The following is a 12,766-nucleotide window of genomic DNA, read 5'->3' on the forward strand; positions in this document are numbered from 1 at the left end:
ATCAGGAAATAGAATCTAAAGATTTTGAACTAAATTTATTTGAATTGCGGAGCTGAGTTCGGGATCCGAACTGAAAAATTCAAAATTGAGAATTCAGATTCAAAATTCAGTTCTAGCAGTCGGCTCAAAATTTAATTTCAGAAATCCAGATCTAAATTCCAATCCTTCAATATCAAAGAAACTGAACCATTCATTTTACTCGTATTCACGTCATCCGGTTATGTCTCTGACATTACCCACCCGTCTTTTTTTATGTGAAACACATCTTTGTTTTCTGTATAGGGGTGCAAATTAGAAATTCAATAGTAGAAATGTGGTCAGCTTTTGAACACTTACAGCTCAGTCAGTTTAGTTTTAATCAGTAATATTATTTGACCAATTGATTGGAAATATTTCTACGTATTGTTTTTTGAATGTTCATAGCCATGTATTTTCAATTATATGTCATTGAAATGTTGATTAATAGCACAGAGAACTGACATCCAAGCTAGTACAAACTTTTTCAATAAAGCTGTGTAAAGCATACAAGTGAAAATCCGTTAAAAATCACCGTTGCGTACGACTTTGCACGCATTAAGTAGCGTTGTATGGAAGCTCGAATGCAAGGGCTCATAGGCGACTGCAGAGCTGCTCGATGCGCCTCTACAGGAGAAACTTGGTGATTCCTTTATAAAACAACCGCTAAATTCCTTACACACATTGAAATCTCTACTTGGATGTCTGTTCTCTGTGCTTAAGATTAATTTCTAATTCATATAAGATGAACAAATACAAATACAAACAAATACAAATCCAAACAAACAGAGTCTATATTCTGGGTTCGCGTGTTCGGTGTTGGTTCATAATAAAGATCAATCTAAGCAGACACTCGTGTAATTACGGATTCAAAAGTGTGACGATTGATGGGACCATGAGACCTTTCATTTGAATTTAAGCTTGTGAAAATCGGTTCAGCCATCTCCGTGCAAAGTGAGCATATTTTTGTTACATACATACACTCATAGACGCATGGACGCACACACACAGACATTGGCTCAGGTTCGACCTCGGTTAAAAAGTCGATTTTCACAGTGATTGCATAGCCTTCCGATATGAGAAAGGCAAAAAGAAATAAATTATATCCAACACCCAATTCAACATTTTGAGGTCAAATTGAATGATGTCAGACCGTACGCAGTCGCGTTAATATATTTATTATGAAGTAATTTTGTCGCGCCAACAGAACCTGAAAGATTTTCTAACAACAAGCGAAAGCGTCGAATTAGCCGTGTTAAAAACTGAAAACATCTGTTTCATCCTTCATAGTGACTTGTTTTATTATTTATAACAATACAGTTTACAGGTTCAGTTAAAAATCCCATGGCACGGGTTGGATATGCTTCAAACAGGATTGGTCCTTTCTGTAACTACGTTGGTCAAAATGGTACCGGAGCTGGAATTCAGAAAAACATTTGACTTCACAACAAGAGTCCTGAAACTCATTGGTAAGTAAACACGTAAACCAACCAAAACCGTTAATTCCACTGTCGCATTCTCATAGGCATTCCGTGCTGTTTTGATCCTTATCCGGCTACACTCCGAAAAAAACTATGGACCAATGCCGGTTTTATAACGAGCTATTTGATACTGTCCTACTGCGTAATTGGCCAATTGGTTAACGTGACGCTGCTGCTAATCGGTCATCGCAAAACGAACGGTGTAATTGAAGAAATAGCCACTCAGGCTGCCTGCACCGGATACTGCATCATCGGACTTATCCAAATGTACGGACTGGCGTACCATCGAAATCAACTGGCTTCGATAATCAATGATTGTGGCGACTTGTGGAAGGATGCGGTAAATTTGTTCAATCTCATTCCGGAGAGTAGCAATTTCATCTGTCAGATTTTATTATTTATCTATCAAGTTTAACAACAGCTCAACCGATCGACCGATAAGCGATAATTTTTTTCGTCCTACTGTAGCCATTATGAAGTTTGCAGCCGTCAATGGTATTGTTACGGCGTCAGCTTTCAATTTCTTACCGGTGGCAGAAATGATCTTCAATCGCTGGCAAACCGGTGAATGGCACCGTCAGCTACCGTACGTGATATGGTACCCGTTTGATAAATTCGGCGGATGGTGGTATTATCCGGTTTACGTGTTCGAGATTTATGGAGGCTACGTGGTGGCTGGCAGTAATGTGGTAAGAAGTAGGAAAGCTCCTTTCGATTTAAAAATAAAAATAAGAGTGAAAAACTACTTGTCATTCCAGGGAGTCGAATGCATATTCTGTTTGCTCTGTGCCCATCTGAGCCTGCAACTAAAACTGCTAAAGACGGCGCTGGAAGAATTGGTTGAGCCCCAAAACCACGACGGCATGTTGATCTGTCAGAAAAATATCGACGAGAAACTTCAGACGCTGATTCGTCGTCATCAGAATTTGCTAAGGTTAGTGATAAAAACCTCCAAGGTCTAGCTGTAATCATTTGTGTGAAGTGATGGTGAAACTGATGACGCAGAACTACACAAAACTGTGCCCAAATCATTGTATCTATGCGACATTTGCTTTCGAAAATGATTATTGAGAATTTTGGGATATCCTGAACAAGAGCATTTATTTATGTGAGGTGCTGATCAAGATCATTCAGTACTCGATGATCGAAGTCCTCGTATTTTTCTCAAATGCAAAGAGCTACGACAAGCATGAACAGCTTCCGAGCGAGGCGAACGGCGCACAAAATAAATCCAGTCCTACTTGCTGAAGTTTACTGCAACCTTCTCCATTGGAATATGAGCAGTATATACTTATGTATATGCTTATTTAGTCTATTTTTCTACTCTTCAATCTAAAGCAATATGGAGTGTTGTTATGTAGGTGCTCTTCTTATACTGTTATAAACAGATAATGCTTCACATCTGCTATTCATTCTTGCGAATAGTATTTAACTTTCGATGCAAAAAGACGTGCCGGACATACCGAAAATCTAGTTCTCAGAGAGCAAACCTGCGAACCTCTTAAAGAGCTAAAATTAGATTTTCTAAAAGCCATCGAGAAGGTTCCCCTTCCTCCCTGACTACTGGGAAATCCAAATTTAAACAAACGTGCAAGTGGAAACAGTGGTCAGGTCGCATCGATTCGGATAGATAAAACTATATATTCAAGAGTCGAAATTTTAATAAATAACGAACGATGCATAATTTTCTATGTTTCCTAGCTTCCCCTAACAGAGACGACAATTTCGTTTACGTTAAATCTTTTTGCATTTAGCATAGAATGGACGCGATTACTTAAACTGAGCATCTTCACACAATCGAAATTAGTATTGAATCGACTTGCATTCTGTACGGAAAAACGTGTTTGAACCATGGTAAAGGATTCTATGCTCATCAGCTTTCTGTGGATTTTTATACGCCGTTCGCCTTGCATGAGACGTACAAAGCAAAGCAAAGTCTTGGCATTACATTCGTTTTTTCTGTTTCAACAGACTTTGCAGCCCATTCTTAGCGTTCAGAATCATTGCATGACTAACACTACGATATTATTGACACTGAAAATCCTTTCAGGTCGGTGGTAAGGACTCGTACAAACAGTGTTTCGTTTTGAATTAAATTATGTTGACACAACATCTTTCATCACCAACATAAACAAACTAACCGTACTTTCAGGAAATTCAAAATTCTGAAAAAAATATCGAAAGTACATTGCACCGTAATACTAATAAGGATATGAGGAACACAAAAGATAACTGCTTCCTGGATGTCCAAAACAGAAACTAACAGTGATTTTGACTATTTATTGTAGAGTTTTATGCTGCCAAATATGGTCATCTCTAATTTCGTAAAGCGGTAGTGCTCAAAAGTTAAAGCACTTAAAAATATGCCTATCCAGATTTGAGATAAATCCGATATGCCCGGCGGTTAATGTTTTAAAATGTTCGATCTTGAAAAATCACCATAAGGGGTGGGAGATAATCTTTCGATGCCAAATGTTTTAGAATTGTCTGAAACGTCGAGATCTAGTATTATCTTGAAAAATTAATTTTTGAAAAAAAGACTCTGGGGATTTTGATATTCCCGGGATCGTGAATTGATTTTTGATATCATTTAACATTTCCCATAAAAAAATATTTCGGAAATCTAAAGTTTCTTGTTTTTTTTTAAAATTATTTTCAAGATGACACTAGATCTCGATGTTTCAAGCAGTTCTTTTACATTTAGCATTCTAGAGTTGAGTTAAAAAAAAATATTTCTAAAATTTTAGATCTCGAAATTTCATTTTTTTTTTATATCATTTATTTTACCCCGGCTTTGACCATTGTGGTCGTTCACCGGTTAGAAGTTATAAAATTTAACCGTTTTGGTTTACAGAGTTTTGTGTTTTTTATGTTTGTTTTGTTTTCCTGTTCCGTTGTGGCCGCTGGAGCTCGAAATTCCAGGTATTTCTAAGACATTTGGCATCAAATTTTTTTTTCAAAGTTGATCGTAAAGCAGGTCTCAAAACTTTTTTTGAATTTTGAATCATTTCGAAATAAGTTTAACACAGGGGTATGCTGGTTCTTAATTTTGATTTATAAACCTTATGAAAATCGTTCACTTGGCTTCAATATGATCTTAAAATAGTTTTCAGAAAGTTTTTCAATGCAAAAATTATGATGAACACTCAAGAGAGCTACAAGTATTTACCTAAATTGAAAATGTTGCTTGAGATAACCTTACAGAAAAATGAAATAATGTGTGTTCGTCTTCATTGTGTTTGCTAAAAAATTGACGGGGGCGACTACGGCTCTGCAAAAGGACTAAGAAAGTTGATGCAAGTGAAATGAAATCTACTGTTTCTGCATTTGATTCGAGTTTTCGCGTATAGTACAATTTTCGAACTATTGTTTCTACGGTATCGCTTCTTAAAGCTGAAGCAAAAATGTTGTATCTGATTTTATCCCAATTCGTTAATTGAAAGTCTAGTAATCGGCAAAATAATAGTTCTATGTACTCTAATTTTGAGATATCATATCACAGAATACGTATTTTGTCTTCAGTTTTCTGATTCCATTTTACGGGGGATAAATTTTTATTCGGATTTTTGCTTTATATTCTATTAAGACGATCAGCAAATGGAACTTTTCAGTAACATGCATAATAAATAATCAGATATCCTTATTCCAGTTACCAGAATTCAATCAATGCAGTATTTGGTCTTACATTTTTTCTAAACCTAGTGGCAGATTCCGTTATCATGTGCGCCCAAGGATTTCTAATTATCGTAAGTAGAAATGTTTGGTTTTAGTTAATGCTTTCAAATTCAAGTTTTTTTATTTCCATCGCAGACTGCTAATTACTATGTTGTTATTAAAATGACCCTTTTCATTGGTGTTTGCCTTGTGGAAATATTTTTTGTTTGCTACTATGGAAACGAAGTCATGGAACACGTAAGTTTTAAAACATTTTATGCAGCATAATCAAATAAACTTGCATATTCTAACCTTGATCAGAGTTTACAATTGGCTACAGCGGCCTACAACTGCAAATGGTATCAACAGATATACGGAAATACCCAGTTTGGTAAGAAATTGATTCTTTTGATTCTACGTGCCCAACACCCAATAATACTGATGGCGTGGAAGTTTTGGCCAATAACCATCAATACATTTGGAATGGTAAGATTTTACCAAACACAGTACCTTTTCTCGTTGTGTAACTACTTCTTTTGTTCACAGATCTTAAATGCCTCATGGTCATATTTCACACTGTTGAGGACTTTAATCACTTGAATCTTAAAATGGATGCATTTCATGTTCCTTTTATGAGAAGATTACTGTTGTATTCTAATAAATAGTTGCATATTTGAAGTAATAAAATAGCTTAGTGACATAAATTAGGTAATTTTGTTGAGAAACTTAGTTTGTGTAATTTAGCCACACAAAAAAAATGCCATGACATTTCCATTGAGCTACCCGATGTCATTTCAGAGTATGCGTGCTGACTTCAGTCCCTTGCCGAACAATCTGCCGTATTAGAGCGGATCCAGTCATCATCCTCATTAACCGTTCGAGGCCTAAAATCACCCAACTGCGCATCAACACAACCAAACATGTTTCCGAAATGCGCTTGCGTTGATGTTTTTGGTCCGAAGTCAGGTACCCAGCGATAGGATAATTTCTTCATATACAAAATCTGATCAACAATATGACGAGTGCATTCAGTACTAATCGCTGTGGCCGAAATCAGGTACCCAGGTACCAGCTCAGGAGGCACATTCACTTTGCGGCCGGTCAAAATTACTTCCTGTAAGTTTTTGACATATACGAAAACCATTAGTTAGAGTGAAATCTGTTGTCTCCGCTTGATAGATTACCTTAAAGTGTAAGATGAAGATGTATTCATTTCAAATTTTTGCATCGCTATAACAGCAGCATTGAACAATTTTCGAACTATTCAGCTGTTCGGTCACCAAAAGAAATTGATCTTCAATATCAACTTCTCTTTCTGAGCAACCTAGATAGCTGTGTAGTGTCAGTAGCGGTTCTCAACTGGCTAAGAAAAACACTACGGCTCACCTGTGTCGATGGTATAAGTCCACCAAACAGGTAAGCCGTGTATTATTTATCAACCAAGAATTGATCCACTGGTTTCCTGTTCTATGTCGTAAAAGGCCACTAAAACGGGAGCTCGTAAGTCAAGGTGTATTTTCGTGCCGATGACTGAATGACTGCAGGAGTCTAAAAACGGCAGTCGTAAACGGAACATTTGTGGGATTTGCCCTTGCGAAGCATAAAACTCCGTATCACAGTTAGACCGACTAATTTAAGGCATAGACAGGAAATATGTTTATTTTTCGGCATATTTACCGTATAATTATCCTTCGCTGCACACCTAGAAAAAATCGTGTAAATTTACGTCTTCTGAGACCTATAATTCTAACTTATATTTAATGCATTCTTACATATTTTTAAGTGCTAAAACATGTAAATTTACACGTTTGCTTGAAAAGCAAGGTATGTTTGACGTATATTTATATCATTCTTGTAAAATTCAGTCGTTTCAAGGATTTCGTTCTTATGAATTGTGTCATATGTGGATTTGCGTCACCTGTAAATTTCATAATTTTTTGCTGTGTGAATGAATGTAAACTTGTGCTCAGACTACAGCATTGTTACCCGATGTAAATCTGAAAATGTTAAAATGTCTATTGCATTTTTACAAGCATCTTCGCAGGATTCTGATCAGAACTCTAACTGAACATTGCAAACTCAACCATCACATGGCTACTATTCAGCGTGCTGAGTGTTATTTTTGTGATTTGTGTGAATACGATTGCGGTACTTTATATCATCTGATATGAAACTGTCCCGCAGTGATGCAAATACGTATCCTGGTTTTTGGTTCTCCATACACGGTTGAATCTGTGTATGGTGAGCTAATATTGAAGGATATTCTATCGTTTCTCACCCAATATAGTGAGGAGCAATAGTCAGAGGAGTTTATCGTTCTTCCTGGAGTGAATGAATCCCTTCTGTTTCTACCCTAAAAGATTTTAGCAGATTATTGTTTGGCATCCCTCACGGGGTGGCGAATTTTCTTCTGTTCATACATATTGCGAATCGTTCTGCATTCTTCCGGGAAAGCAGGATGGTTTCGCTTTTGTAAAATCTCTACATCCTGTTTGGGAATGGACGTTTTATTATATGTGCATCTTGGCACCCGCAGATAGTTCAGCATCCTATCGGGGATGCAGAACGATTTGTTTCTTTTTGTTTTGTGCTGTTTTTTCACCACTTCACGTTTCCCTTTTATGTTCCTTTTATGAGAAGCCCCGGCATGGCACAAATCTTCAAACGTGTCACTTTAGCCAATTAGTCCTGATTCCTGAAATCTGTTATCTCCGTTTGATAGATTGACTTTAAGCGTAAAATGAAAATATATTCGCATCGAACTTTTGCGTCGCTATAACAGCAGCATTGCACAATTTTCGAACTATTTTTTCTGCGATATTGCTTCTCAGAGCCGTAGCAAAGATATTGTATCCGATTTTATTACAATTCGTTGATTGAAAGTCGAGTAATCGGCAATGTAACATGGCAACTCTAATAATGAGACGACTATTGATACAAAAGCGTTAGTTCTGTTCAAACGCATCGGAGGAGCTACCGGTGAGGACCTTTCTCCCCACTTTATTTGAAACCTTCTAAATCATTTTTCAAACAGACGATTCGATACGTGTTCAATAAACCACTCATCCAAAATAACAATCCTATTCAAAATGTGAAAACCAAACGACGTTATGGCTCATAGTTATCACACCTACACGGAACCACTCGCGATCCCATTTCAACCAGAATATTAGTTGATTTTCTGAATTCGATTGGTTAAAATTTGGTACAACTAATCGATTGTTGTTTTAACTAAACTGTCATTTTTGTTTTTCGATTAGCAGAAACGATGGTTGAAACAACTAATTTAACTGTTTGAAAAAAAAGTGCTGTCAATTAGTGAGGACACATACCTTTCAATTTCAACAATTATTTTAGTTGAAATAGCTGGTGTTGTTATTGAAACAAAATTCTGTTAGTTGAAAAATAAATCGGTTTTATTTGTTTTAGACATTGCAAATAGTTGAATCAATTCGAACAATATTGATTTTCGAAAATTTTAGTCAATTTATATGAGCTTGGGTGCATCTACCGCTGGGAATTGGAATTTTGTGACGGCAATTCAAACGCGCCATTCAATCGCAGCGCGTTCTGCGTGTTTGAAACCCTTCGCTCCTGTTACTTTCATAAATTAAATTCATGTCAAAAAGCGTTTTATTGCTAATGCATGAACATCATCATCGGTATCAAACAGCTGGAAGTAAAACAGTCTGCTGGAAGTAAATCAATGATCGAATTTGAAGCATAAAATTTTTGCGCATACCTGAAAGATTACGAGATGGTCATTCATTAACATTTTCTAATTTGTCACCAAATCTTTTTCATCTTAAACAAGGTTAACTTTATCACAACACCTCTGTTAGATAAACACTTGTTATGGAATCATAAATTTTTCAAATCAAATGAACACAATTTCACCAAACGCTTTAACCATCGATGTTGTTCATTGACATTTTGAAGCGACGCGAACAGATTTCAACTAAAAAACTTGTTGATTTTGCATTGCAATTATTGTTTTGCTTTCAACTGTCTCCGGCATTTGACAGCATTCAAAACAACATATTTTTCAACTAGTTGAATATATGCAAATCAAAAACCATATTGGTTAAATCAAAAATAAATTAGTTAAATCAACTATCGCAAAAATCAAAAACTGGGATATCGCAATTTTATGATCGAAGGGTTCTCCGTGTAGAGCTAACAGCGTCAAATTAATATATAATGAACCAATTCTGTCTTGTTGACATGAAAGATATTTTGTCAACAAACGAACACTTCCAATTAGGTACGATAAAAACTGGAAACAACTGTCTCACCCTTGTTAAATCTATTTTATTATTAATCATATCACAGTTTAGAACGTACTTTAAACATCCGAAACATTGACCCGTTATACCTCAGAACACGTTTACCATTTCATGCAACCACATCCGTCACAAAGCGCTGTAACTGGAATTCAAGGAAGTATAAGTTAAATTGCTCAACGGTAAGTGAGAAAAAAAAACTGGTATCATCAGATGTATGAAGTGAAATTTAATAAAATTTAATTCTAATAAATCATTTTGCAAGCCAAACAACAGTTGAAACTATTAGTGATTGATCTTCAGGAAAGCACCCTACCAAGAAGAAACTATCGTTAGAAAATACCTGAAAGCTGACAAAAAGTAAATTTATACGTTCAAAAGGACCTATATTCTGATTGAATAAGTTCAAAAAGTTCATTTGTGGTTGGCGTTCTCATTACTCCAGTTCAGTGGTTGGTTACATTACTCCAGTTCGAACGAAATCTTTAAACTTCTTCTTGATGGATCCCATCAATGCCCGTACAGTGGAAACAAACACGAAATCATCACATTTCTCCCGTTTTACCCGTATTGACATAATGTCCTTGATTGTCCGCCGCTTCATGAGAGTCGCTGCATTGAAATTTTCCAGTATTAGCTAAATCTGTGAAATCAGCTTAAAGTAGTGGCAGCTCACTAAATCGTACCAAAACACTTAAGCGCTTTCTCAGACATTGTTCGATGTAAACTAGGGATGTCATCGTGAATGATGTGACGGATGGTTACATTTTCAGACCACTGCAAAGCACCTGTCTAATCACGACCATCTTCGAGAGCTTGTCGGCAAACATGAATTTGACGTTTACCAGCACATCTCCACGTTCTGCTGCTGAAAATCGAGCTTGACTTCCTTGTGCTTCTTTAGAACACGGTCGTACAAGACCGGAAGAACCATGTGCTGAAGGAATCAATTGAAAAAACTATATTTAATAAATAGGATCGGTATCTAACGAGTTTCATGCAATTATGTAATGCAAACCGCGAAAATGTTACCGCAGAGACGGGATTCGAACCTGTAGCTAACTCCTTACCGGGGAAATTGTTTTATCAATTAAACTACCCTGCATATGAAAACACATGAAGAGAAAGTTGACTAGACGGAAACCAAGCATGCTTCGCTGTACCAGGTCACTACGGTATTCAACTCTACAGTCTTATATCTACGGAAACAAATTCAACATACACATACACATCACACTGATCACAAATTTATTCTTCTGCTCTTCTACTTTGCCGCCAACACATAATGGTCTCCACTAGTGTGTAGGTAGAGCAGCGATGACGATTGTGATCTCGTACACAAGATGATTAAACCTTCAATTGACTTTCAACAATTTGTTTTTTAGTCTTTGTTAAGACGTAAAGGTACGGGTTCCAGTCCCGTATCTGCGGTAACATTCTCGTGATTTTAATTATTTCATTCACATGCTAATTTTCCAATCTGCTTACCCGTTAAACTGATCATATTTGAAACAAGGCGGCTCTACGTCTCAACGAAGACTGACAACATTCTTCTTCTTACAAAGTCAAATATCCATTCGTTCAAGCATTTCTCACTCTCATAACATTTCTTTTGGGTGGTTCTTCTACTAGGCTAGGCAATCATATTTCTCGAATACAATTGTGTGCGGTTGCAATGAAAATCCGGATCTGCCAGTAAGAGAACTTGGCATTCCTGCAAGCTCGGTTAATAGCATTCTTCTTGTATTGCGAATATTTTTCGAAGTTTCCTGCGTGATAATGGACTATGAAACTGATGTACTGGAAGTCTTCTTGAAATGTCTTTCATGCAAAAGAACGGCGTAGAGGAACATTTCAGGACGAAAAAAGGTCAAGTTTCCCTAACAATATTTGGTTTGGCAGGTAATATGCAGTAGTGGTCAAATAAGCCAACGCTTCACCACCAACGGAACGGAAAACAAAGAAACATACGATTTATTAATTTTTAGTTGGTTTGACGTAAAGCCGCCATAACTAAGTTCAGTTTTGCAATGACTGAGCGAAAACATATATTGGAGAAGCCAAATGAATGAAAAACTAACAGCAAAGATGATTTATTGGAAAAAGATACGCTCAGAGACAGGACTCGAAGCTGCGTTCTTGTGCATTCCGTGCATACGCGCTACCATTTCGCGACTCTGAATCTTGTTTTAGTCACTCTAAAACGCCAGTCAGACACAGTAGAGCGTACATCGAACATGGTCTACATCCTGGCCGTCACCCGACCGATACCTTACATCCAAACATCTTCTCTGTCCATCAAACACTAGTCTTCTCGCTTTATACCAATTTCTCCGATCAAGCATTGAGTAGGAGTGTGTATTTATAATCGCTTGTCACTTTCTTTAATGGTGCCAGTCGCTGGATGGTATCGGTCGGGTGACGGCCAGGATGTAGACCATGTTCGATGTACGTTCTACTGTGTCTGACTGGCGTTTAAGAGTGACTAAAACAAGATTCAGAGTGGCGAAATGGTAGCGCGTATGCACGGAATGCACGAGAACGCAGGTTCGAGTCCTGTCTTTGAGCGTATCTTTTTCCAATAAATCATCTTTTCTGTTAGTTTTTCGTTCATTTGGCTTGTCAGATATATGTTTCCGCTCAGGGCTTGCAAACTGAAAGAAACATACCCTGAAGAATACTTCAAGAAGCGATTGTTACCATTCCTACGCAGCCATGACGCTCCCTCGCTATTCTAGGTTGATTTAGCACTACACCAAAGATATTTTGGTATGATATAAAGGGAATGGAGTCCATGTTGCACCGAAAGAGGCAAATCCACCTGGAAAACTACACGGAGTTGCGACCTACCAAGTGGTATTGATCTCTCTCGATATAAACAACAAGCAGCAACTATAAAAAATTTCCGACAATCTTGGATAAATCCAACTAAATCGCTTCCAAAAACACACTGCACACACGATACAACGCGTTTTGAGGGTTACGTCACTTTTACCATTATATCTCCGGAAACTGAAGCCACAGCCAATTGTTCTTATTGTTTATCAATGACATAATAGTAGCTTTCCGAGCCAGTTCAGTAATCTTCAAGTAGAAATCGGTTCAGTAATCCACGAGAAAACTGAGCATTAGAAGAATTCGTTGAAAGGTGGAACTCCGAGGATCCGTTCGACAGTCGGTTTTTCCAGCAATTCTATTAACTTTCTACAGAGAAAGGCAAAAATGATGACGTTTTCGTTCGTGTGCTGTTCGACCTCACTGCCGCTCATTCGGACCTGACTAAGGCAAAGTAACCTAACTTTAAGTAGATCTGGCAAACTAGGCGGCTACAGA

General features: G+C 37.3%; 2 protein-coding genes across 3 annotated transcripts in view; one reads left to right on the top strand and one right to left on the bottom strand.

Annotated features, from left to right (window-relative positions):
* LOC131438456 (5-hydroxytryptamine receptor 1-like) overlaps positions 1–12,766 on the bottom strand; it is a 212,820-nt gene that overhangs the window by 65,693 nt on the left and 134,361 nt on the right. The gene's annotated exons all lie outside the window — the stretch shown is intronic.
* On the top strand, positions 1,421–5,750 carry LOC131425813 (odorant receptor 4-like). Its single transcript, XM_058588017.1, has 8 exons — positions 1,421–1,484; positions 1,541–1,836; positions 1,907–2,185; positions 2,255–2,430; positions 5,146–5,242; positions 5,307–5,408; positions 5,472–5,636; positions 5,697–5,750. The coding sequence occupies exons 1-8, from the start codon at positions 1,421–1,423 to the stop codon at positions 5,748–5,750; spliced, it is 1,233 nt and encodes a 410-aa protein (XP_058444000.1).

Source organism: Malaya genurostris, chromosome 1 (genome assembly GCF_030247185.1).
Source record: "Malaya genurostris strain Urasoe2022 chromosome 1, Malgen_1.1, whole genome shotgun sequence".
Lineage (NCBI taxonomy): Eukaryota > Metazoa > Arthropoda > Insecta > Diptera > Culicidae > Malaya > Malaya genurostris.

Coding starts and splice junctions, on each gene's coding strand:
- LOC131425813 (XM_058588017.1), top strand. CDS start 1,421: ATGGTACCGGAGCTGGAATTCAGAAAAACATTTGACTTCACAACAAGA. Junction 2,186..2,254: donor TGGTGGCTGGCAGTAATGTG/GTAAGAAGTAGG, acceptor TTGTCATTCCAG/GGAGTCGAATGCATATTCTG. Junction 2,431..5,145: donor CGTCATCAGAATTTGCTAAG/GTTAGTGATAAA, acceptor TCCTTATTCCAG/TTACCAGAATTCAATCAATG.